The 27,805-nt window shown below is 45.8% G+C and overlaps 2 protein-coding genes across 2 annotated transcripts in view; both read right to left on the bottom strand.

Moving 5' to 3' along the window:
• GSG1L2 (GSG1 like 2) overlaps positions 1 to 27,805 on the bottom strand; it is a 75,295-nt gene that overhangs the window by 27,104 nt on the left and 20,386 nt on the right. Inside the window, exon 2 of the mRNA XM_082272458.1 lies at positions 15,667 to 15,714. Within this exon, the coding sequence (XP_082128584.1) occupies positions 15,667 to 15,714 (48 nt within the window). The remainder of the gene's footprint in view (positions 1 to 15,666; positions 15,715 to 27,805) is intronic.
• LOC309566869 (nuclear factor 7, ovary-like) lies at positions 8,136 to 9,698 on the bottom strand (the record flags this gene model as incomplete). The annotated part of the gene is made up of 1 exon (XM_082272217.1): positions 8,136 to 9,698. The coding sequence occupies one exon, from the start codon at positions 9,696 to 9,698 to the stop codon at positions 8,136 to 8,138; it is 1,563 nt and encodes a 520-aa protein (XP_082128343.1).

Below are 27,805 nucleotides of genomic sequence, written 5' to 3'. Positions count from 1 at the left end.
GGACAGATTGCAGGGTTCAGCATAGCTGAACATCCGATCTGTCCCTGTGTCACTCAGTCACTTCCCCCTCCACACGTTAGTAAGCACCAGGCATACATTAACCCCTCCCTCTCCAATATAATTAACCCCTTCCCTGCCAGTGTCATTTTTACAGTAACAGTGCATATGTATAGCATTGATTACTGTAGTAATGTCACTGGTAACCCCAAAAGTGTCAAAAATGTCAGTCAAGGGTCTGATCTGTCCGCCACAATGTCCCAGTCCCGCAAAAAAAAAAAAAATCGCAGATCGCCGCCATTACGTGTTAAAAAAAAAACACCAAAAATGACAGAAATATTTCCCTTAGTAAACGCAATAACTGTTGGGCAAACCAATCAAAATACGCTTATTGTGATTTTTTTTTACCAAACATAGGTAGCAGAAAACAAATTGGCCAAAAATTTAAAAAAATTTTGATTTTTACATTTTTTTGGGGGGGGAATTTCATATAAAAAAATGTTAAAAATATTGTTATTTTTTCAAAATAAACGCTCTTTTTTTGTTTATAGCGCAAAAAAAAAAAAAAAAAAAAAAAAAAAAAAAAAAATCGCACAGGTGATCAAATACCACCAAAAGAAAGCTCTGTTTGTGGGAAAATAAGGACGTAAATTTCGTTTGGGTATGGTGTCGCACGACCGCGCAATTGTCAGTTAAATTCGCACAGCGCCGAATCGCAAAAAGTGGCCTGGACGTAAGACAGCAAAATCCTCCGGTGGTAAAGTGGTTAACATTATGTTACCACATTGTATCATATTGGTTTTGCTTCATAACATCCAATATCCATTATAAAACCAGGTGGGCATGGATGGTGAGCTGATTGAATGGGCCACTTGACTGGACTTTCCCCTAAGGCTGCCAGCCCTCCCCTGCAGGAAACCCTACGAATCCAGTGCCAGCTCCCGCATTGCACCAAAATCGCCGGCGGGTTCACACCCCCAGATCCGATCGCAGTGAAAACTGTGAATTTGGACAGGAATCAGGTGTTCACACCCATGCGATCCCCTTCTGGTGTGGACATTAAAAAAAGGGTCCTGCGCGAGTTTGGTCGGAATGCGATGCGAATTCAGTCATACAGTTTGCATGGCTGAATTAGCATTGCACAGACATCGCATTTGATCTGCACAGGAATGCGGTGCGAATCACATGCGATGTCTGGCATTGTACCCGTGTGAACCGGCCCTTACTGCATAGACCGACTGATTTTACTGTTAAGGGTTTAGTAACTCTTTGAAGCGAAACTCCATCCAAAAGGAGGAGGTTTCGCTTTAAGGACTCATCCCCCCCACTCCTCTTGCACAACTGGCACTTTTGAGGAGCGGGTACCCGAATTAGAGAGGTACGTGCTTCCACTTCCGTTCTGATCGCCGTGGCATTAGGGAACAGAATTTCTCCTCCCTCCCCCCCTGCAGTCTTCTGGGACAAGGACAGGTCCCAAAAGACTGCATCCACCATTCAGGATGGGCAGCGCGACACGCGCATGCGCAGTGGGCACCCGGCTGTGAAGCCGCAAGCTCATAGTGAAGATGCCGGTGCTGCCGAGGGAGAACGGAGGATAAAGATGGCTGGGCTGAGTACACCGCTGGACTGTGGAAAAAACCCCCAAATCCTCCAAGCACAAATGCACCAACCCCCCCCCCCCCCCAAAAAAAAAAAAAATCACCCTTCCTAGCACAAATCCTTATTTTTCACCCCCCCCCCCGAATACAAACCCCCTCAATTTTTCCTAATAACACAAACCCCCCCCCCCAATAAAAAATCCTCCTAGCACAAATACCTCCCCCCACCATATCACCTCTTCTAGCACAAACCTCCCATATCCCCCAAGCACATATAAACCCCCCCCCCCCCCACCAAAAAAAAAAATCATCCTACCTAACACAAATCCTCCACCTCACCCCCTCTCCTAATACAAACACACCCAATTATCCCTACTAGCAGGAATCCCCCCCCCCCCAATAAAAATAAATTCCTCCTATCATAAATCCCTTCCCCCCCTCTACCATATCCCCTCTTCTAGCACAATCTCCCCAGCACATATACAGCCCCCCCCCCCCCCACCTCACCCCCATCCTAATACAAACACCCTCAATCATCTCTACAAGCACGAATCCCTCCCCCCCCCCCCAAAAAAAAAACCTCCTAGCACACGTCCCCTTCCCCCGCTTCCATATCATCCCTTCTAGCACAAACCCCCCAAATCCCCTCAGCACAAATTCACCCCCCCCTCCCCCCCCCAAAAAAAAATCACCCCTCCTAACACAAACCCCCCCCCCCCCCCATAAAATAAATTCCTCCTATCATAAATTCCCCCCCTCTACCATATAACCTCTTCAAGCAAGCACAATCTCCCCAGCACATATACAGCCCCCCCACCTCACCCCCATCCAAATACAAACACCCTCAATCATCTCTACATGCACAAATCCCTCCCCCCCCCCAAAAAAAAAACCTCCTAGCACACGTCCCCTTCCCCCGCTTCCATATCATCCCTTCTAGCACAAACCCCCCAAATCCCCTCAGCACAAATTCACCCCCCCCCCTCCCCCCCCCCAAAAAAAAATCACCCCTCCTAACACAAACCCCCCCCCCCCCATAAAATAAATTCCTCCTATCATAAATTCCCCCCCTCTACCATATAACCTCTTCAAGCACAATCTCCCCAGCACATATACAGCCCCCCCACCTCACCCCCATCCAAATACAAACACCCTCAATCATCTCTACATGCACAAATCCCTCCCCCCCCCAAAAAAAAAAACCTCCTAGCACACGTCCCCTTCCCCCTCTTCCATATCATCCCTTCTAGCACAAACCCCTGCAAATCCCCTCGGCACAAATGCACCCCCCTCCAAAAAAAACAAATCACCCCTCCTAACACAAATCCTCCACCTCCCCCCCCCCTCCTAATACAAGCACACCCAATTTTTCCAAAAAGCACAAATCCCCCCCCCCCCCCCCCCGTCCCCAAAAATAAAAGACACACACACATCCTGTGTTGCCAGAACCCCAGTGCTGCGCATACCTCACAATCCTGTGTACATGTGTGATATGAAAGAAATGTATTAGGGGATTTTATTTTTTCATATATAGTTTATACATTAAATCTACAGACTGCTGTGCAATATCAGTTGCTTCATTCTGGGATTTGTAGTCCTTCAGCAGCTTGCAGTTCACAAAACAAACTTCCTACAATGGTAATAGACAGACAGCAGGCGGCAGGACATGCAGACAATGTATTATTTATTGATATTCTATGACAATCTAAAATACAGACCACATTACATCTTCTATATAAATTCAATATATTCCCATCCCATATGACATGTGAAGCCTCTCCCCCAACATACATGACCGGTGCAGGACAGAGAAGGCCCATTAATCATTTCCCAGTAGGTGATCACCAGATCCATCTTCCCATCCCCCGCCTGCTCACTGTGCCCATTGTGAATGTGTCCAAATTCAATCTGCACCTTTTTCTTTTTTGCTACATTATAGAAGTACAGCGAGAGAAGTGAGACTGAATAGCATGAGATAAGACAAAGCAAAATCAAAGAGATCCTAATACTGGAATCTCATAGAGATACAAGAAGCCATTTGTTGATTCAAGGAGCCGCATCAACTAATTGTAAATTAAAATATTTGTTTTGGGGGATTTGTTTGTATTATGTACTCCCCACTTTTATCACAAAAAAAAAAAAACCCAGGGTGGATTTGATTTAAATTCGAATTTTTAAAGAGCAACTGTCATCTCTGTCCCACAGCAGCACCGACAGTCCCATTCACTTTAATGGGACAGCTGGGGATGCCACAGTGACACAACAAGGTGAGGGATGTGGCGGCAGCGGGTGAGTGGAAGTGGATGGCCGCTAACAGGCGCTGCCATGATGGATCTAAAATGACAGGTGCTCTTTAAGACCCCGTTCACACTGGGGCGACCTGTCAGGCGACCTGGTCGCCTGACAGGTCGCCTGCCATAGAGAAGCTGTGGACCCGTTCTAATAGGAGCGACACAAGTCGCTCCGACTTAGAAAAAGGGTCCGGAGCTTCTTTGGGGCGACCCGGAGCGACCTGCATAGACTTCAATGTTATGAAGTCCGTGCCGGCCGCTCCGAGGTCGCGGTGCGAGCTGCGCGACGCGACCTATGAGGTCGCCCCGGCAAGTCGGATCGCCCCAGTCTGAACGGGGTCTTAATGTAAAAGACTCATTCTTGCCCATAGTTAGAATCTTTATTATTTACAAACAAGACAGGGTGGATAAAAATCAAAGATCTTTTAAAAAAAAAAATAAGAAAAAAAAAATCTGTTTTTTTTTTTAAATTTAAATCAGATTTTTTTTTTTTTTTTTTTTAATAAAATGCGTTTGGGGTAAAAATCGAACTAAATATCAATAATAATTTAGTTTATTCAGCAAGGAATGGAGCTTAGTTATGTAGCAGGAGGCTGTATATTCTGCGATTTTTACATTTTTGGTAAACTCATTCAATGAATCCAAACTCTGCAAACAGAGATAACATGCACTGCATTGATGCATTCACACAATTTCACAGTAACCATGAGATAAAACAAAGATCAGGTATATTCCCATTGTTTTGCAAATCTTTGTACACTACAAACTGTATGATTGAATCGGTTCTGATATTTTTTTACTAACCTGACCAGGTAATTATTCTAAATAGGAAACCTTCATTGGGCCCTTTCACACGGCTGCTCCGTATGTAAGCAAATCATCCTATTTTTTTGCGGATGATTTACGGACATAAAGTAAGTCAATGGCATTACGGATGTCAGCGGAATACCATCCGCTGACATCCGATTTTCTTCCTTACAGTTCTGTTCCGTTTTTTGGAACGGAACAGAACCCTATTTTTCCTCCGTTCAAAAAACGGAAAGGAAGCAAAATCGGATGTCAGCGGTGTCATCGGTAATGCCCATAGACTTACATTATGTCCGCATATCATCCGCAAACGGATGGGATGATATGCGGACATACGGAGCGGATCCGCTCCGTGAAAAAAAAAAAAAGTGCCGGAGCGGATCGCAATGCGGTCCGCTCCGTGTGAAAGAGCCCATTTTGTTTTAGGTTAGATAAAAAAAAAAAAAATGCAGGGTCCACCATGGGGCCAATAGCCATGCCGTGTCACTCCTGGCCATGCTTCAACCATGATTTCAGCCAACAGAAACAAGTCCAGGCTTGCTAACAGAAAAGACTGGATAATTTACCAACAGGAACAGGTTCAGAGCTCAGTATAATTTGGACCATTAAACGAAATAAACAGTAATTGGGGATATCAGTGGAGCACAGGAGGAAAGGGAGGAAGAGGGAACAGGATGCAAATTTCCAACTCAACAATAGGAGAAATCCTAAACAGCAAATACAGGATTGCTCAGGAGTGTGTTTATTTAAAAAAAATAATAATAATAAATTAGCAGCTTTTTATCCTATGACACATCATGTTCATCTATTCTGCGCAAATGAGGGCAAAAACAAATGTTATTAGCCTGTTTTCTCACCAGGTCGAATGTTTTCCATTCACACAGAATAGAGCAAATCAGGAAAATAATGCATTATGGCCATTAGATGCAGCTGATGATCATAGGAAGTAAATACTTCCTTACCGTGCTCGTCAGCTCCTTCTAGTGGCCACAGTGCAGCATTTTCTAGATTAGCTCCATTCTGTATGAAGCTTAACATTTGACTTGGAGAGAAAATAGCCACATAACATTATTTTTTGCCCCCATTCGCACAGATTGACTGTACACGCAGATTCACAGGATGAATAGCTCTGCAAATTTATAATTAAAAAAATAAAAAAAAATACACCCCATGTACCTTACTAACCTAAACTCTGTTGTACATCTAAGCTACCAGTTCCCACCCTGCAGTCAAAACTTAAAAAAAAAAAAAAATCAAAACTGCTGCAAAATGCTTGCGATATCATACCCCTGCCGGTAAGTGCAGGCAGACTGTTCAAAAAGCAGCCAATCAGTGCCTCTGCTACAGTGCCATTTCAGTACTAGTATCAGGTGGTGCGGGCAGGGAAGTACCACGGAGGTTTAACCAGTAGTTTAATTATAGGGCAGCTTAGGGTTCCTACAGGGCTTTCATCTGATACACCACCTACGGGTGTATTTATTACAAAAATAATAAAAATTTGAATAGCTACAGGATTCATCCTGGGAAACTGCATATATGTGAATGGGGCAAAATCAAATCTTCCCGTCTATATGCTCTACTGTTTGAATGTTATTCATTGAAAAAAAAAAAAATACCACATTATAGCCACTAGATGGAGCTGAACATCATTGGAAATAAAAAGGCTCCTTAACTATCTTGTGGCCAAAATGCGATATTTTCGCAATTCTCACCCTTTTTTTTCCAATATTCAAACTGCAGAAAATGTATCCTCAGAACACTCATTCTCCCCCCCCCCCCCCCCATTTGAACAAAAGAATTTACATGCAGTTTAACTTAACAAATAACCAAGTTTGCTTTTGTAAATACACCCCCAGTGTGGAACAGAAATATTAAAATGGGGAACCCCCCCTTCACCCTCAACAGGAAATCTATCATTAGAGAAACATTGAGACCACCATTTCCAACTTCTCCATCTGAAAATGTTGGTTCCCTGGCTGTCATGCTGATCCTCTGGGCTCCTTAGTAACAACCAAGCAGTAAAGAAGTTTTTTCTGACTTTTTGAATATTCCTAAATTTTGTGCCAGGTCAGAAGGGCAAAATAATAAAAATCAACGTGAGCGCCAGTCAACCAGCATTTTCACAAGCTGGTTAGATATGGCAGGTTTGGGATGCAAAGTTTGCTTATTACATCAGTCCTCCGTTCTCTATGTATAATCGCATTAGAATGGAAAGGAAGCACCAGTGGGAAAAAAAAAAGTTAGACAATGTTCTGACCCTACCCCTGGCTTTCAGAAGGTGAGGGGAGACAAGGAGAAGTGGACATTACCATCAGAGCCAGGACAAGGGCTGGGCAGAAGGGACGGCTGCCCTGGGCACTGTGGTATCATATGAGGTACGGGGGGCATCACAAGGAGATTGGGGGAGGGGATTTGTGTTGAGAGGGGGGATTGGGGGGGGGGCATCAGGAGGTAAGAATTGTTCTAAGAGGGGACATTTAGGGAGATGTGCTAGGAGTGGGGTTTGGGGGGGGGGGGGGGTTGTGTTAGAAAAGGTAATATGGGAGGGGAGGGGGGGGGGGAATTTGTGCTAGGAGGGGAAATGTGTTTGGGGAGGGGGATTGGTGCTAGTTAGGCTTGTTTGGGCTGGGAAGGGAATTTTTTTTTTTTTTGGGTGGGGGGTTTATGCTAGGATGGAGGATTAGGGGAGGGGAGTTTGTGCTGGGAGGGGAGAGAATTTGTGCTAGGAGGGGAAATGTGTTTGGGGAGGGGGATTGGTGCTAGTTGGGCTTGTTTGGGGGGGGCATTGTGCTGGGAAGGGAATTTTTTTTTTTTTTGTTGGGTGGGGGGGGGGGGGGGATTTATGCTAGGATGGAGGATTAGGGGAGGGGAGTTTGTGCTGGGAGGGGAGAAAATTTGTGCTTGGAGGGTAAATTTGAGGGGTTAAGAATTTGTGCTAGGAAGGGGTGGGGGAGTTGTGCTGGGAGTATATGTGCAATAAGAGGATTTTTGTTGGGAGGGGAAATTTCAGCAGGGGGATGGATTTGTACTGGGAGGAGGGGGAATTTTTGCTTAGGGTGTAAGCATGCACAGAGGAGGGGATTTTTGCTGCCACATAATCGTCATACATCTGGGGGGGGGGGGGGGGGGGGCACAAATTGGCATGTTCACCATGGGCTCTAGTTGACCTTGTCCCGGCACCAATTACCATCCTTCCTTCCAGCAAGATCCTGGGAATGCTCAGTATCCCAAATCTCGACAGAAAATGCACAATGCAAGAGCGTTATCTCGTGAGATTCGGGATCCTCCTCATTCCCAGAGTCTGGTGGAAGGATGGTGACATCATCCTCTTTGGCATCCAAGCCTTGGGGTAAGCTCTCGGCTTTTAGGGCACTTTAAATTGGTTTGAAATTGGACAGATTGGGGTTGCCAGTCTGGACAGAAGGTTTTTTTTTTGGTTCCTCTAGTTAATTTTGAATGTTGTGTCAAAGCCGTAGAAGGCAACATGGAGGGGCTTGGTGAATTTGGCAGTGAAGGTGTGCAGGTGTCGGATCGGGGTGCAGAGCTCGTAGAAGGAGATCTGCCCAGCATCGTAATCCAGATAGATTCTGAATTTATTACTGGAAGGATTGGTGGGTAGGCGACTCTGATAGTTGTTATGTATGATTTTGAAATATTCAATACTTTGCCAGTCACCGCCTCTATATTTGTTCAACCACCAGGACTCAGTATTTTCCTCAATTTTGTATTTTTGATCGATCAAACTGGCATAGCAGACCCCTACACTTCCCGATCCTCCAAACTCAACTTCCCAGTAATGTGTTCCTGAAGAAAAGCTCCCGGTGCTCATAACAACACGATTATGGCTACAACCAATGCTTCTTATGGATACAGATAAAGATTTTAGGTCATCAGACAATGTGATGCAGCTACAATTTGTATTTTTAGCTAGTGATAGCTTGGTTGGCTCCCGTGTGACTCCACACTTCAGATCTTTCAATATGAGGGATAACGTTTGGACCTTCGCGGGGATTGGGCTCTCGTCCAGCTCGTCTGCAGCATAGACCTTCTTGTGAGTTATATCCAAGTTCATGTCATCTATCTGTTTCATGTCACAAAAGTCACCTCTACTGGTCTCCAGATCCTGTAGGACGATCAGTGGATCCACCACATCGAAGAGCTTCTCAACGTGAAGCACCTTCCTGGCCAACTCGTCTTTCTTGGTTTCTAGCTCACGGATCAGATTTGAGACGTATTGTGACCCCTGCTCTTCCTGCTGGGAGATCTCAGCCAGGACCTTCTCCTCGAGGTGTTCCACAAATGATCGGAGGTCTCTGAAGGTCGTGATGGCTCTCTTCTTCAAATCAGCTGTTTTTCCTTGACTTTTCCTCCATTCTTCTTGAAGTCCATCAATTTTTTCATCAACCTCCTTAATCTTTGAGGTCAGTTTCTCCCAAATGTTTCTCAGATTCTCCTTCTTCTTCCCGGAGGCTTCATCCAGCATGTCCACCCAATGTCCTCGGTGTTGTCCGGCCAGACTGCAGGACACGCAGATGCAAACCTTGTCCTGAATACAGAAATATCTCAGGGGCTCTCTGTGGATGGAGCATTTCCGGTTCTCCAGGGAGGTGCTAGGATCCAGTAGGATGTGTTCTGGGGACTTGCTGTGGACTCTCAGATGATCAGCACATAGATTGGCCTCGCAGTGCAGGCAGGACTTGGCAGCAGGGACAGGAGCCTGGATGCAGTATGTGCAGAAGGTTCCAGCTGGTCCTTGCGGAGTCTGGGCAGGTGACATTTTCTCTGCTATATTACACAACGTTATGTTCTTCCTCAATGCAGGACGATCCGGGAAATCCTCTCTGCACTCCGGACAGGAATACCCTCCAGAGGCCTCCTGAGAATCCAGAACACGATCAATGCAAAATCGGCAGAAGTTGTGTCCACATCTCAGGGTTACCGGATCCGTATAAATGTTCAGGCAGATGGAGCAGCTCAGATCGTCTCTCAGATCTGCGGATGCCATTGTAGCCAACACAAAGGGGAAATCAAGCTGAAACCTTCAGATAGCAGAAACTGCTGGGAGGAAACACCCGCCAAAACTGTTTGTGGAGGATCAACAGTTCATTTATCTAAACTTCCCTTCCCCCTCCTCTTAGATCACTTCCATGTGAACCTCCTCCCCCTCCCACCAGTTGTAGAGTGTATTGTGTAACAATCAGACAGACATAGGTGTGCGCAGCCTATTGCATTAGGGTGTGCAACCCAAAGCTCAAACACGTGTGTGTCCATAGAGCTGTGAACAGGGTCAGTCGGGCAGGGATTGGTGTCAGTAGGGCAGTGTATGGTGACTGTAGTTCTTTTCATTCATTTTTTTTTTAATTATTTTTTAGTTTTATTTATTTTTATTTTTTACAATACGTTTAGGGTCTAAACAGGGGGAATCTGCGCCACATAGGATGATTAGGGTATGCCCAGGCACACCTGGCACACCCATTTCTATGCAGACAGACTCTGCTGGGAGGAAGTTTTAAGCCCCGTACACACGCACCGATTGTTGGCTGTAAATTTTCGGCCAACGTCCGATCGGCCGATTGTCGGCTTGTTAGTATGATGCTTCCGACTCCGACTGCGAGTTTTCGGCCGAACAAAATCTGGTGTGCATGCTATAAAATTTTTGTTGGCCGTCACCAGAACGGCCGATTTTCCACCAGTCAGTACAGATTTCGGCCGTCAAAAGTCAGATGAGCAAGACTGGGCATGCTCAGAGAAGAAAATACACACGGAAAGTCAACCAGAACATGACATCACTTCTGCAGTTGGTTTTTGTTGGCCGACAAAATTCATGTGCAGTCTAGAGCACATTTCAACCAACACTAGAACACTGGACAAAAGACGGCCGATCGTTCGGCCGACAATCGTTGCGTGTGTACGAGGCTTTAGTTGCCCACCAAAACTTTTTCAAAAGCAACAAGATCCCCCGTCCACCTCCTTCTACCAGTTGCAGAGTGTGGTGGGTCTGATCACCAATATGTAACAATCTCAGTCTTATTGGTAGAAGTCCATAGATTGGACAGTCTGCAAATCTGATCTGCCACCTATCGTTCCATAGACATCCAAGACTGATCTGTTACTTGTAGTCCCACCGACTGATAATCTTCTTCCTATCTGGTGCTCAAGACTGGAAGCTCTGGGTGTCGGCGCCTCTCACCTGATATTTGTTATAATCAGCTACACAACCCTTCCCCCCCCCCCCCCCGAGCCTGGCCATCTGCATCTCTATTTAACGGTGACCATACACCATACAATCGAATCGTGCGATCAACGGTGTAGTGCCTGATTTGATGGAAATGCAATGAATTGTTTAGGTTTGTCCTTATAGTACAATTTTGGGGCCACATTCACACCTGAACGTCACATTTTTTTGCACTTTTTCAGGAGTTTTTTTTTTGTTTGTTTACATCGTTTTTAAAGCATTTTTAGTCCCGGTTCGCACTACGGCGACTGGTCAGCCTGACAAGTCGCGGCCCATTCTGTGCTACGGGAACCGTTCTAATAGGAGCGACTCAAGTCGCTCCGACTTAGGAAATAGTTCCTGTACTACTTCGGGGGCGACTTGCATTGACTTCCATTATGTGAAGTCCGTGCAAATCGCGCCGAAGTCGCGGTGCACGTGACTTCACAGGTGGCCCCCGAAGTCGGATGGCCGTAGTGTGAACCGACACTTAGGCTACATTCACACCTGAGCGTAGCGTTTTTTACCGCGATTTTTACCGTGATTTATAGGCGTTTTTACAGGCGTTTTTTGTGCAGGAGTTTTTAGATTGAATAGAGACCAATGGAAAATGCCTGTAATCTGCCCAAAAAGAAGCTCATGTACTTTTTTGAGCGTTGGGCGTTTTGCTTACAGCGTCAAAACGCTCAGATGTGAACAGGGGCCATTGAAATGAATAGGATTTGTCTTGTTGGGCGTTTTGAGAGCTGATCCTAGAGCAGAAAAACTCCCCAAAAACGCCCCAAAACACCTACATGTGAACGGAGCCTAAGGCTGCATTCACATGTCAGCTTATAATCGCGGGCAGAACCGCCGCGGTTCCGCCCGCGATTCGGAGATTTATTGCAAATCGCGGGACGCCTAGCGTTGCCCGTTGATTTGCAATAGCCCCCCAAACGCCGAGCGATGTTGCCGCGATTTACGCCCGCCGAATCGCGGCAACATCGCGCAAACAAAATCGCGGGACGCAATACGCTCCAAAAAAGTACAAGAGCTTGTTTGCGCGATGTTGCCGCGATTTGGCGGGCGTAAATCGCGGCAACATCGCTCGGCGTTTGGGGGGCTATTGCAAATCAATGGGCAACGCTAGGCGTCCCGCGATTTGCAATAAATCTCCGAATCGCGGGCGGAACCGCGGCGGTTCTGCCCGCGATTATAAGCTGACATGTGAATGCAGCCTTAGGCTCCATTCACACCTGGGCGTTTTTGTTTCAGGCGTTTTTTCAGGCGTTTTTTTCAGACGTTTTTATGGGCGTTTTTGCAGGCGTTTTACAGGCGTTTTTTGTGCAGGCGTTTTTAGATTGACTAGAGACCAATGGAAAACGCCTGTAATCTGCCCAAAAAGAAGCTCATGTACTTTTTTGAGCGTTGGGCGTTTTGCTTCAGGCGTTTAAACTCTCAGATGTGAACAGGGGCCATTTAAATGAATGGGGTTTTGTTGGGCATTTTGGAAACGTTTCTTTTGAGCGTTTTTGGAGCTGAAAACGCCCAGATGTGAATGGAGCCTTAAGCTTTGGTGTTTTTTAACCACTTAAGCCCCGGAGGATTTGGCTGCTAAACGACCAGAGGGTATTTTGCGATTCGGCACTGCGTGACTTTAACGGACAATTGCGCGGTCGTGCGACGCTGTACCTAAACGAATTTGGCGTCCTTTTTTTCCCACAAACAGAGCTTTCTTTTGGCGGTATTTGATCACCTGTGCGATTTTTTGATCACGCGCTATAAACAAAAAAAGAGCGTAAATTTTGCAAAAATAGCAATATTTTTCCCTTTTTTTTATATGAAATTCCCCCAAAAAAAAATGTAAAAATCAAAATTTTTTAATATTTTCGGCCAATTTGTTTTATGCTACCTATGTTTGGTAAAAAAAATCGCAAAAAGAGTATTTTGATTGGTTTGCGCAAAAGTTATTGCGTTTACTAACAAAGGGAAAGATTTTTGTCATTTTTGTTGTTTTTTTTTTTAACGCGTAATGGCGGCGATCTGCGATTTTTTTTGCGGTACTGCGACATTGCGGCGGAAAGATCGGACCCTTGACTGACATTTTTGACACTTTTGGGGTTACCAGTGACATTTCTACAGTAATCAGTGCTATATATATGCACTGTTACTGTAAAAATACACTGGTAGTGAAGGGGTTAACTTTATTTGAGAGGGAGGGGCTGTGTGTGTCCCTAGGGGCGTGATTCTAACTGTGATTGGCTGTGGCTTCAACTGTATGCAGAGTGATCAATGGATCTACATAGTAGATCCATGTGATCAGCTCTCATACAGAGAGGAGAATGACAGGCAGCTTGTTTACACAAGCTGCCTGACTTTCTCCCTCTCCCCCGCCGATCGCAGAGTGGCCGGCGGCGATCGGGTCCGCCGGTCACACGCGCGGGGGGGTCCGTGACCACGCGGGAGCGGGAGCGCGCCTCCGGCGGCGCGCGCTCGCGCCCTAAACCCTCACAGGCGAGCGACGTAGACCTACGTCACTTTGCCTGTGAGGGGCTGACCGCCGCCGTAGATAGTCGTGCGGCGGTCGGCAAGTGGTTAAATAACCAATAGAGAAAAACATCATCTGTTTCATCATTTGTTGCTATGCTTGTTAGCTTTTTTATCTGCTTTTGTTATTATTTATTTATGAGATATATATATATATATGTATATATTTTTGTAAGGGTGTTAAAGGTTAGGGGTTAATTTATTTATTATTTAATATGCTTATTTATTTTATTTTTTTTGCTAGGCTAGGGGTTTGGTTTAGGCTGCATTCACACTTGAGCGTAGCGTTTTCTACCACGATTTTCAGGCGTTTTTTTCAGCCGTTTTTGGAGGCAGGCATTGACATCTATCAAAATCGCTGGTAATCAGCCCAAAAAGAAGCCCAGGTGTGAATGGAGCCTTAGGATTAGGCGCTAATATTAGTGTTAGGGGTTAATATTAGGGGTTGGGGTTGGGGTTTTCTATTTATTTCATTCATTTATTTATTCAAATTTATTTTCATTTAATTATTGCTTTTGAGCAGAAAAACACTCAAAAACAAGCTACAAAGTGCACTAAAATGCTTAAAAAAAAAACACTTGAATCAAATGTTTCTATGCATTTGAAACACATCTGGCATCCACCTAACAACTGTACTTTTATTTTCTCCATCAGCCCATCCCCCACAGTTATTATCTCTTGTATCTCTTGACCCTCCCTCTTAGGGCTCTTTCACACATGGAGTCCATCAGACGGACTCCGTTTTTCTCAGCGGGAGATCGATCCGCCGATCCCCCGCTGAGCAGGAGGATGACAACTGTTCTCTGCGCTGTGTGCGGAGACAGAGCTCTCAGGTCCCCATGCATCTCTATGGGGGAATCGGATGGGAACGGACCGCCGGTCCGTTCTCATCCGATCCCATCCGATCCGCTGGACGGATGGAAAATAGGGTTTCCATCCGTCCAGATTTGACGGATCGGATCGCATGTCAGTGGACATGTCTCCGCTGACATCCGATGCCCCATAGGGATGCATGGGGGGAACGTTCAGATCCGCCAAAAAACGGACAGGCGGATCTGAACGGTCCGCCTGTGTGAAAGGGGCCTAAGATTGTAAGCTCTAACGAACAGGGCCCTCTGACTCCTACTGTATTAAAGTGTATTGTATTTGTACTGTCTACACTCAAGTTGTAAAGCGCTGCGTAAACTGTCGGCGCTATATAAATCCAGAGCCGTCTTTAACACAGGGCAAAAGGGGCAGCTGCCCTGGGCCCAGTGATCGCTGTGAGGCCCAAATCAGCTGCCCCTTGAGCCCACACTGCCCGCAAATAGTTGATAAGTGGATTTTCAAGGGCCCGAGAAAATGTTTGCCCAGGATACAATTAATATTAAAGACGGCCCTGTATAAATCCTATATAATAATAATAATAATGCATTTCTATGGTGCTAAAAACGCTTCAAAAAAGCACCAATCTGCCCCATTTGAGCTTCAAAAAAAGCTCCAGAACTTTTTTGAGCCTCAGGCAACTGGTAGTGGGGATGTGAACAAACTCCATAGAGAATAATTGATTATTTTCTCCTCTAGCGTTTTGGAGCTTCGAGCTTTAACAACATCAACTCGGATTATTTCACCTGACTGCGCTCGCTGGGGGGGGAGAACTATTATGCATCTACGTGTTTTTTTTTTTTTTTAGGTGGGTTTTGCATATATGTGATTTAAAGGTTACTTTTTGGTTGATATGTGTACTTTGTGATGGATATAGACATATAAATAATAAACCCTCTTTGTTGTAGATGAGTACTACCTGGCTCTCCAAGCCCTGATGAAGCAACGTTAGACGAAATGCGTTGGCTTTTGCGCAACCTTTTTGTAGTGCTTGTCGTGTAACCACAATATATGCAATTTTCATGTAATTGGGGATATGTTTTATATGGGAGATGCATATAGCATCTTTGAGGCCCGTTCACACTGGGGCGATCCGACTTCCCGGGGCGACCTCACAGGTCGCGGCGCGCTGCTCGCACCGCGACCTCGGAGCGGCCGGCACGGACTTCATAACATTGAAGTCAATGCAGGTTGCTCCGGGTCGCCCCAAAGAAGCTCCGGACCCTTTTTCTAAGTCGGAGCGACTTGTGTCACTCCTATTAGAACGGGTCCACAGCTTCCCTATGGGAGGCGACCTACGGCGACCTGTCAGGTCACAAATAACGATTAAATACAGAAAAAACACAAAAAAAAAAAAGAAAAATGTTACCTCGGTCTGCTGGAGGTGTGAGTGTGATAAAGCTTCTGCAATTTTCACCTGAAAAACAAAAAAAAAAAATACTCAACTTTAAAAGTCTCCATCATAGCGAGCGCCAGAATGGCGTCAGACGAGGTATTTAATGGCACATCTGGTGATTAAACATTTGTACCAGCGCCATTTATAAATGGTGACTGCTAGCAAGGGCTTTAACTCTTTCGCTGCCAGTGCAGTTTTTTTTGCCACACATTTAAAAACAATTTTAGGCCTGGTGATTAGTTACCCCCCCCCCCCCCCAAAAAAAATATATTTTTTTTTCTAAAAACAGAAATCCTGTAGAATAAAATAGTGGTAGTTTCATTTTTTTTTTCTTTTTTATGTCCCTCAATATTAGCCAGTTAACAGTTTAACAAGCACAGAATTTCAGTTAAAAAAAAACAAAAAACTTAGTTTTAGGGAAAACATTAAAAATATAAAAGATGAGAGTAAATGTCAAGGCTTTCAATCTGCGTGCCTCCGTGAAACGGCTCCAAACTTTGGTACCCGAAATTTTGTGTGCACTAAAATCTACTTAAGGCTCCGTTCACATACTGGCGTATCAGATCGCGACCCAAAATCATTGCAAAATCGCGGGACCCCCGAGCGATTCCTGTGACTTCCAATGGCACCCCAAATACGGCGTGATTGTCGCCCAACGATTGCGCAAACAGAATCACAGGACGCCAAAAAGAAGTCCTTGTACTTTTTTGGGGGCGACAGGCATCCCGCGATTCTGTTTATGTGATTTTACCGCGATTCGAGCGACAATCGCAGCAAAATTGTGCCGCGTTTGGGGTGCCATTGCAAGTCATGGGAATCGCACGGGTGTCCCGCGATTTGCAATCATTCGGGATCGCGGGCAGAATCGCTGCAATTCTTCCCACAATCCGATACGCAAGTATGTGAATGGAGCCTTAGGGATTTTTTTTTAACCACTTGCCGACCAGTCACTGGGACTGTACTGCGGCAAAGTGGCTCGATTCCGTCCAGCGACGTAGACCTACGTCGCTGGACTCCTCCCCCTGTAGGCGGCGCTCACGCACCGCCGGAGGCGCGCTCCCGCTGTTTTCAGTCACAGCAGGAGTCAGGCCAGGGGAGGAGCGGCGGCTATCTCCGCTGCTCTTCCCCGATCGTCGGGGAATCTAGTTTGGAGATCCGTCCGCTTGTGTAAACAGAGCGGGCGGATCTCCTAAGTGACAAGGAGTGACAGATTGCAGGGTTCAGCATAGCTGAACATGCGATCTGTCCCCGTGTCACTCAGTCCCCTCCCCCCACACATGTCAGTAAGCACCAGGCATACATTAACCCCTCCCTCTCCAATAAAATTAACCCCTTCCCTGCCAGTGTCATTTTTACAGTAACAGTGCATATATATAGCACTGATTACTGCAGTAATGTCACTGGTAACCCCAAAAGTGTCAAAAATGTCAGTCAAGGGTCCGATCTGTCCGCCGCAATGTTGCAGTCCCGCAAAAAAATCGCAGATCGCCGCCATTACGCGTTAAAAAAAAACACCAAAAATGACAGAAATCTTTCCCTTAGTTAGTAAACGCAATAACTTTTGCGCAAACCAATCAAAATACGCTTATTGTGATTTTTTTTTTACCAAACATAGTTAGCAGAAAACAAATTGGCCAAAAATGTATTGATTTTTACATTTTTTTGGGGGGAATTTCATATAAAAAAATGTTAAAAATATTGTTATTTTTTCAAAATAAACACACTTTTTTGTTTATAGCGCAAAAAGTAAAAATCGCACAGGTGATCAAATACCACCAAAAGAAAGCTCTGTTTGTGGGAAAAAAAGGACGTAAATTTCGTTTGGGTACAGCGCTGCACGACCGCACAATTGTCAGTTAAAGTCGCACAGCACCGAATCGCAAAAAGTGGCCCAGACGTAAGACAGCAAAATCCTCCGGTGGTAAAGTGGTTAAACTTTGTAAACATGTGTACAGTTATTTTGTGATAAAAAATAAGCCCCCCCCCCCCCCCGAATTTATAAAGGCAATATTTTCACTTAGTGGACACAAACATAACAGAGAACCTGTGTGAATTAGCCATTTTTAAATTATTTTTTCCTTTTTTTTTTTTTTTTAAATGTGAAAAAATGTAACAATCATTTTACCATTTTTTAAAATTATTTATCATGTTAATTAATTTATTTATTTTTTAAAAATGTGTTTTTTTTTTTTTTTTTTTTTTACAGGACAGGGAAGCCTGCAGCGCTGTGGGAGGGGGGGGCAGCACAGTGAAAGGGGGGCACACAGAAAGGGGGAGGGGGGTCAGAAGCAGGCAGAACAGGGAGGGGGGATCGGTGCTGGAGAAGCAAATACAGGAATGATACCCTGTGTCTGTGTCTCTCCACGCAGCAGCTGAAAGCTGGCAGGAGGGAAAGAAACTGGCTTTCAGCTGCTGCAGAGAGCCACACAGGGCTTCCTTCTGTAATTGCCCCTCCACCCGACTGCAAGGATTCCCTGTGCTGTTGGGGCCCCCCTGTGTGCCCGGGCCCCCTACAGGAGGATTGGTGGTCCCCTCCCCCTATCAGTGGCCCTGTGCGGTGAAAATGTAACATTTTCATATTCCCTCAGCCTCCGGATGAACACATGGCTTTCACTTGCCACATGCTTAATTAGAATTTTCCAGATTTATTTATTTATTTACTTTTAATTTTTTTTTTTTTTTTTTCGCTCAGACATTGAAAAAAAAAGGAAAACATTTTCCAGAGTTTTCATTAGAAATCATTTCCCAGGGTAGATTGGGTCGAGTCGACCCGTCACAGAGAGTTCTTATATATTGGTAATAATATCGGTAATGAATCAAATGTATTGATTATGTTATTGCCCTATCAGGAAAACTGACTTCTGTTTATATTTTCTTTTTTTTTTTCTTTTTTTTTTTTTTTAATGCTTATTGTTTTTTGTCCTTTTATATATATATATATTTGTTATCAAAACTTTTGAGGAAAAAAATAATTTCCTTGCGCAGTTGTCTCAGTATTTCATACAGTGACAATCAGTGCAGGGAGGTGATCGGGGTGACCTCTGACCTCAGCCGTAATTGATCACTAGGGACTTAATATAACTTTATGACCCCCCCCCCCTTCTGTCACTCCGGAGAAATGATGGACAATTACCAGTGGGAAGGATGACAAATCCAGCAGCTAATCTGCGATTTATGAGCGTCCTTCTTGGCTAGAAGACCCCGATTACCCAATTCTCTACCGCAGCAATTCTCACATAAGTGGTAAAATCTGCATTTCTGTGCTGGAAAATTACTGATAACCTCAAAGCTTAGAAATGTTCTGCAAGCGCAGGCCCTGGGGAATGAAATGGCGGCGGATGCTATTTTCTTTTATGTTGCGTGATATTGGCACAACTCAAAACAGTTTACTAAAAGTACACAAAATCTGGAGACCCCTCCCCCCACCGCAGTCTGAAAAACTTAAATGTTACTTATCACTGGGAACCCTGAGCCTGGGACGGGGGGCACAACTGCCTTGGTGAAAATAACTTCCCATCAGAGTCCCCCCTTCACATCAGAGGCCTCCCTATGCATCAGAGACCCCCTCATCAATGCAGATTCCACCCCCCCCCATGCATCAGAGACCCCCCATCAATGCAGAGTCCCCCCTATGCATCAGAGACCCCCCTTATTAATGCAGATCCCCCCCCCCTATGCATCAGAGACCCCCTCATCAATGCAGATTCCACCCCCCCTATGCATAAAACCTCCCCATCAATGCAGAGTCCTCCCTATGCATCAGAGACCCCATCATCAATACAGAGCCCCCCCCCCCCATGCATCAGAGACCCCCCATCAATGCAGAGTCCCCCTTTACATCAGAGGCCTCCTCATCAATTTGGAGTCCCCCCTATGCATCAGAGACTCCCTCATCAATATAGAGTCCCCTTTATGCATCAGAGACCCCCTTATCAATGTAGAGTCGCCCCTATGCATCAGAGACTCCCTCATCAATGTAGAGTCCCTCTTATGCATCAGAGACCCCCTTATCAATGTAGAGTCCCCCCTATGCATCAGAGACTCCCTCAACAATGTAGAGTCCCCCTTATGCATCAGAGACCCCCTCACCAATACCAATTTAGAGTCCCCCTATGCGTAAGAGTCCCCCCTTATGCATCAGAGACCCCCTCATCAATGTAAAGTCCCTCCTATGCATCAGGGTCCCCCCTATGCATCAGAGACCCCCCCATCAATACAGACTCCCCCCTATACATCAGAGACCCCCTCTTTATTACAGATTCCCCCCTATGCATCAGAGACCCCCTCACCAATACCAATTTAGAGTCCCCCTATGCATAAGAGTCCCCCCTTATGCATCAGAGACCCCCCTCATCAATGTAGAGTCCCCCCTATGCATCAGAGACTCCCTCAACAATGTAGAGTCCCCCTTATGCATCAGAGACCCCCTCACCAATACCAATGTAGAGTCCCGCTATGCGTAAGAGTCCCCCCTATGCATCAGAGACTCCCTCAACAATGTAGAGTCCCCCTTATGCATCAGAGACCCCCTCACCAATACCAATTTAGAGTCCCCCTATGCGTAAGAGTCCCCCCTTATGCATCAGAGACCCCCTCATCAATGTAAAGTCCCTCCTATGCATCAGGGTCCCCCCTATGCATCAGAGACCCCCCCCCCCCATCAATACAGACTCCCCCCTATACATCAGAGACCCCCTCTTTATTACAGATTCCCCCCTATGCATCAGAGACCCCCTCACCAATACCAATTTAGAGTCCCCCTATGCATAAGAGTCCCCCCTTATGCATCAGAGACCCCCCTCATCAATGTAGAGTCCCCCCTATGCATCAGAGACTCCCTCAACAATGTAGAGTCCCCCTTATGCATCAGAGACCCCCTCACCAATACCAATGTAGAGTCCAGCTATGCGTAAGAGTCCCCCCTTATGCATCAGAGACCCCCTCATCAATGTAAAGTCCCCCCCTATGCATCAGAGACCCCCCATCAATGCAGACTCCCCCCCTATGCATTCAGAGACCCCCTCATCAATGTAGAGTCCCCCTATGCATAAGAGTCCCCCTTATGCATCAGAGAGCCCCTCATCAATGTAGAGACCCTCCTATGCATCAGGGTCCCCCCTATGCATCAGAGACCCCCTTATCAAGGCAGAGTCCCTCCTATGCATCAGAGAACCCCACATTAATGCAGAGTCCCCCCTTTACATCAACGTCCCCCCTATGCTTTAGAGACCCCCTTATAAATGCAGAGCCCCCTCCCCCTATGTATCAGAGACCCCCCCATCAATGCAGAGACCCCCCCCTTTACATCAGAATTCACCCTATGCATCAGAGACCCTCCCATCAATGCAGAGAAACCCCTTCACATCAAAGTATGTCCATGATAGGGTCCACATCACACCAAGGTTCCCCCATGATAGTGCCCCCTCCCATAACATCAGAGATCCCCCCATCACTGCAGCCCCCCCTCGATCAGAGGTTGGAGAAAGTAATGATGACTTTACCCAATCATGGCTCATTGCTCATAGACCCACCCCACACTATAAAAGGTTCCTTCCCATAATTGAATTGGAGAGAGATAGAACTGGGTTCTCTTCCGTCCTACTAGAGAGTTTGTGTGCTATAGTGTGCTATTCTGATTCTATTGTCAGTGAGGAATATTGGTTTAGTATGAATCTAGTGATAATGCAGTGTGAATGTAGTACGTCTGGTCATTTTTACTGTAGTGTCAGTTTAGTGTTTTAGGGCAGGTTACCTGCAGTATATTAAACTGCTTCAAGGCACTTTTACTGCAGTACATTAAAGTGCGTTAGTGGACTTTTACTGCAGTATATTAAAGTGCGTTAGTGGACTTTTACTGCAGTATATTGAAGTGCCTCAGGGCACTTTTACTGCAGTATATTAAAGTGCGTTAGTGGACTTTTACTGCAATATATTGAAGTGCCTCAGGGCACTTTTACTGCAGTATATTAAAATGCGTTAGTGCACTTTTACTGCAGTATATTGTAGTGTGTCAGTGGAGTGTGTCTGTGTAGTGAGTTAAAGTTCACCAAACACCACTTTCTCTTGATTAAAGTGCATTCAAGTACACATTTCGCCTTCTCTATTACATTTCTGTAATAAGTCCCCCCTAATCCCATCATTCCTAGGAGGCTAACAAGGGGAGGTAGACGTTCCCATGGCACTGTGAGGGGGCCAGCAGTTGATGTGTCCACAGGCAAAGGTGGACGTGGTCAGTCCTCAGGCAGGGCATCATTTCCTCTGTTTAGTGATGTTGCCTGTGCTATCCAGTCACAGCATGCAGAGGAGGTGGTGGACTGGCTTCCTAAACCATCCTCATCCTCCTCATCCTCCGTCACCCAAGCAGAGACTAGTGCGCAGTCCACTGCAGCTGTCAAGGTGGCTAAATCTGCCTCTTTGTCCACAGCTATTCCTGCCATAGCCCCAGCATCAGGCATGGAGGAGTCAGCTGAATTATTTGAACACAGCGTCAGCCACTTGCTCCTTGACGATGCACAGCCATTACTTGATTCAGATGCAGGTTCTAGATATGGTACAGATGCACCACTTTACAGGCAGACTAAGGGGACCCCCCAGGCACGATATTTAAAGGAATTTTTCATTTTTATTGTTTCACTTTAAGCATCAGTAAATCACTGCTCTTTTAAAAATAATGTTTTTTACAATTTTTTTTTTCATTGATACATGTCCCCCAGGGCAGTACCTGGGCCCTCATACTCTTTTTATGCCCAGTAACTAGCATTTAAGCCCTCAAAATAGACACTTTTGATTTTTCCAGTTCGGGTTCCATAGACTTCAATGGGGTTCGTTATTCAGTTCCAAACATTTACGATGTTCAAGAGTTCTGGCGCGAGCCGAACAGGGGGTCGTTTGGTCCCTTTCTAATAGTGACCATGGCCATGCTGGTGACGCCCACACGAAGCTCTCTGCTGCCACCAACATACCTCTGCTCTATCGCAAAGCACTGGAAGCCTGATTTCAACTTTCAGCTGGTGTGCGGCCTCCTAGCATAAAGACAGATTTCAGGTATGGATGACGAGATTTTATGACCTACGAAGAAAACTATAAATTATTTTAGGCTGTTTTAAGTACTGAGGTGGTGAAGCTGCTGGATGGTGATGATACGGAAGACGTTGGCTATGGCAGGGCCAGTATTTCCCTCATTACAGGTTTGTTCAGCGGAACATTGCGTTATTGGCGGAGATTCCAGCAGGACAGGAACAGGATTCAACCGGCTGCCAGATACACGCTGTACCAACTGTAGATGGAAGGTTTGGACATCGCTAACGCCAACTGTCATTATGACCGCCTGATGGCTGTGAATCCATATGGTGGAGACCTGTCATTGGGCACCTCATCTAGGTCTGGAGTGCCAGGCATATGGCGGGAGTGCTGCGAGTCTCTCTAAATGTCCAGGAACACACGGCTTAAAGAGAACGTGTACTGAGAGCAATGTGTTATGGCGGTCCTCCTTCCTCGTACCCGGGGATAAGTGCTTCACTAACATAGGTGTGCGCAAAGGGTGTTCCAGGTGTGCCTGGGCACACCCTAATTATCCTGTGTGGTGCAGATTCCCCTGTTTAGACCCCTGCTATTTCACCAAAGCCCCCTAACGGGGCTCCTAAAAAAATTGTAAAAACTTTATTGAAAAAATAAAATGGTAAAAAATTAAATAATAAAAATAAAAACTACTGACACCAATCTCTGCCCTATTGACACCATCCACTGCCCTACTGACACCAATCTTTGCCCTAATGACACTGTCCACTGCCCTACTGACACCAATCTTTGCCCTACTGACACCAATCTCTGCCTTACTGATACTGTCCACTGCCCTACTGACACCAATCTCTGCCCTACTGACACCGTCCACTGCCCTACTGACACCAATCTTTGCCCTACTGACACCAATCTCTGCCCTACTAACACTGCCCACTGCCCTACTGACACCAATCTCTGCCCTACTGACACCGTCCACTGCCCTACTGACACCAATCTTTGCCCTAATGACACCATCCACTGCTCTACTGACAGCAATCTCTGCCCTACTGACACCATCTACTGCCCTACTGACACCAATCTCTGCCCTACTGACACTGTCCACTGCCCTACTGAGAGCATCCACTGCTCTACTGACACCATCCACTGCCCTACTGACACCAAGCTCTGCCCTAATGACACCAATCTTTGCCCTACTGACACCGTCCACTGCCCTACTGACACCAATCTCTGCCCTACTGACACTGTTCACTGCTCTACTGACACCAATCTCTGCCCTAATGACACCGTCAACTGCTCTACTGACACCGTCCACTGCCCTACTGATACCAATCTCTGCCCTACTGACACCAATCTCTGCCCTACTGACACCATTCACTGCCCTACTGACACCATTCACTGCCCTACTGACAGCAATCTCTGCCCTACTGACACCAATCTCTGCCCTACTGACACCAATCTCTGCCCTACTGACAGCAATCTCTGCCCTAATGACACTGTTCACTGCTCTACTGACACCAATCTCTGTCCTACTGACACCATCAACTGCTCTACTGACACTTTCCACTGCCCTACTGACACCAATCTCTGCTCTACTGACACCGTCAGTATATATATATATATATATATACACACACACATGTACACACATATGTGTTTGACCTTCTGGATGCACACCCTAATGCCTCAGGCTGTGCACACTTATGGTCACTGACCTGTAACATGTACTCACTGTGTTCAGAGCCCCCTTTCTGTTTCGGAACCAGAAAATACCAAACTCGGTGGAATCAACATGACAGCCAGGGAACTAGCATTTTCAGAATCACACACACAAATGTAAAATTAGTGTGGACTGCTCAGATAAAAATAAAAATATCACATGGCTTTTTCTTAATGATCACACCTCTTTGTTTATATAGGAGGGGGTTGGGGTTAGCACTAGGGTTCATCTAATGAGGGGCTGTTTGTTTTCTGTGAAGTTGCGGCTGGTGCTCCATGGGCCGGGGGAGGGGTGGGGGGCGTCAGACGGACTGCACCATCCATACACGCCCCCCCCCCCCCCCGGGACCACACCAGGCCGCACAACCTCCGGACAACAGCATGACAGTACAGTACCCTCCCCCCCCTGCTCACTCCCCCATCTGCAGCTGCAGGCGACTGCGACGGCGGCGGCGGTTCTTCTTCCCCGTCTTCTGCGTCTCCTCCCTCCTCCTCCATGCCCAATGGCATGGCTTCTCCTTTCGGCCAGTCGGGAAACGGGTCTCAGAACCTGCTTTCTGATTGGCCAGGAGGAGGATCCATGGGACAATAGCGAATAGTCACACAACTTGGTGGGCTCGAGGCGCTCGAGGCGCATTGCTCTGCGCCCCGAGCCCACCTTTTTTTTAGCCTATTAGAGCCTCTGGCTCTAATCACATTACTAAAAAAAAAAAAAAAAGCCCCATTGAAGTCCATGCGTCCGGCGCCCCGCATGTAGATTAGGGGGCCAGACGCATGGATGGGGGGGGCGGCGTCGCGCCCCCAATGCACCAGCCGCCACTGCTGTGGACTACAGAACACCTCCCACAACATAGATAATGTGAAACAAAGGTGATGAGACGGGGGCTGATCTGCGCACTGTGCTGAGAGTAAAGGCCCGTACACACGTACCGATCGTCGGCATACAAACGTCGGTGGACGAAGGATCTGCCGATTGTACGCGTGTTAGTATGGTGCCTCCGACAGATGTCTGCGCACAATCCGCGGACAAAAGTCTTTCGTGCAAACATGAAAATATTTGTATGCCGACACCAGAACGGACGATTGTTCGCCTGTCAGTACACAATTCGGCCGACAGACCGCAGATTTGCAAGACTGGGCATGCTCAGAAAATAGAAAACACAGGGAAAGTTAACCATTACATGACATCACTTCTGCAGTCGGCGGACAAAATTCTTGTGCTGTCCTTGTGCTGTCTTTGCACTTTTCAGCAGACACCGACATCCCGGGGAGAAAAGAGGAACATTTGTATGCCGACCATCGGTACGTGTGTACGGGGCTTAATTGTAACAATGTGTCAGACAGAAGTCACTGCAATCACTTCACTGTGACACAATGTAACTGAAATCAATGGAAAACACAACCCCAGTAATAAGGGTCCCCAGACGGTTAGATTATTGATCAGAACATTTGTGTGTCTGAAAATGATTCCTTGGGGCATTCGATGATTCCATCACCGACTCCATACATTTCCTTTCGAAGATAAATGCAGATAGAAAAAAATGAGGCTCAATTGGAATTAAATGTTTAAACTTTTAACCTTTGATTTGGGGAGTGATGTCCTATTTGTGTATACAAACAACAATCAATAATGAATATACAAAATACTGAAAAATGTACCCGCTGATGTACTGCCATACCTCTTTGAACGGTGAAGTGGTGGACCCTTTTTTATGTAATGCCCCTTATAAACGGCACTGCACAAAAAAAATCAGCGGGTGGCCAACCCACTCAGCCATCTTTGGATTGAGTGTACAGAGCTGATCGGAGGGGCTCTGCACCTGATGTGATCTATATGATGACCAGTCACAGTGATCACAAATGTAAACAGTGTACTGTTTACATTGGAGAAGCCTGCCCCTTCCTTATCCGTTTGCCGACCATGGCACTTTTTGTTTGCAAGTTTAAAGTGGGAGTAAAGCTTCCTCTGCAAATTGTACCTATAGGTGATCCTATGATAAGACTTACCTATAGGTGATCCTATGATAAGACTTACCTATAGGTGATCCTATGATAAGACTTACCTATAGGTGATCCTATGATAAGGATTACCTATAGGTGATCCTATTATAAGACTTCCCTATAGGTGATCCTATGATAAGACTTACGTGTAGGTGATCTTATGATAAGGCTTACCTATAGGTGATCCTATGATAAGACTTCCCTATAGGTGATCCTATGATAAGGATTACCTATAGGTGATCCTATGATAAGACTTCCCTATAGGTGATCCTATGATAAGGATTACCTATAGGTGATCCTATGATAAGACTTACCTATAGGTGATCCTATGATAAGACTTCCCTATAGGTGATCCTATGATAAGGATTACCTATAGGTGATCCTATGATAAGACTTACCTATAGGTGATCCTATGATAAGACTTCCCTATAGGTGATCCTATGATAAGGCTTACCTATAGGTGATCCTATGATAAGGCTTACCTATAGGTGATCCTATGATAAGACTTCCCTATAGGCGATCCTATGATAAGGCTTACCTATAGGTGATCCTATGATAAGGCTTACCTATAGGTGATCCGATGATAAGGCTTACCTATAGGCGATTCTATGATAAGACTTCCCTATAGGCGATCCTATGATAAGACTTTCCTATAGGCGATCCTATGATAAGACTTACCTATAGGTGATCCTATGATAGGGCTTCACTATAGGTGATCCTATGATAAGTCTTACCTATAGGTGCTCCTATGATAAGACTTCCCTATAGGTGATCCTATGATAAGTCTTACCTATAGGCGATCCTATGATAAGACTTACCTATAGGCGATCCTATGATAAGACTTACCTATAGGCGATCCTATGATAAGACTTACCTATAGGTGATCCTATGATAGGGCTTCACTATAGGTGATCCTATGATAAGACTTACCTATAGGTGCTCCTATGATAAGACTTCCCTATAGGTGATCCTATGATAAGTCTTACCTATAGGTGATCCTATGATAAGTCTTACCTATAGGGGATCCTATGATAAGTCTTACCTATAGGTGATCCTATGATAAGACTTCCCTATAGGTGATCCTATGATAAGTCTTACCTATAGGGGGTCCTATGATAAGACTTACCTATAGGTGATCCTATGATAAGTCTTACCTATAGGGGATCCTATGATAAGACTTACCTATAGGGGATCCTATGATAAGACTTAAGCCCCGTACACACGTACCGATGGTCGGCATACAAATGTTCCTCTTTTCTCCCCGGGATGTCGGTGTCTGCTGAAAAGTGCAAAGACAGCACAAGGACAGCACAAGAATTTTGTCCGCCGACTGCAGAAGTGATGTCATGTAATGGTTAACTTTCCCTGTGTTTTC

Source organism: Pelophylax lessonae (genome assembly GCF_965119305.1).
Source record: "Pelophylax lessonae genome assembly, chromosome: 11".
NCBI lineage: Eukaryota > Metazoa > Chordata > Amphibia > Anura > Ranidae > Pelophylax > Pelophylax lessonae.
The sequence above is the reverse complement of the archived record's forward strand: the minus strand, read 5'-3'. Positions and strand labels throughout refer to the sequence as shown.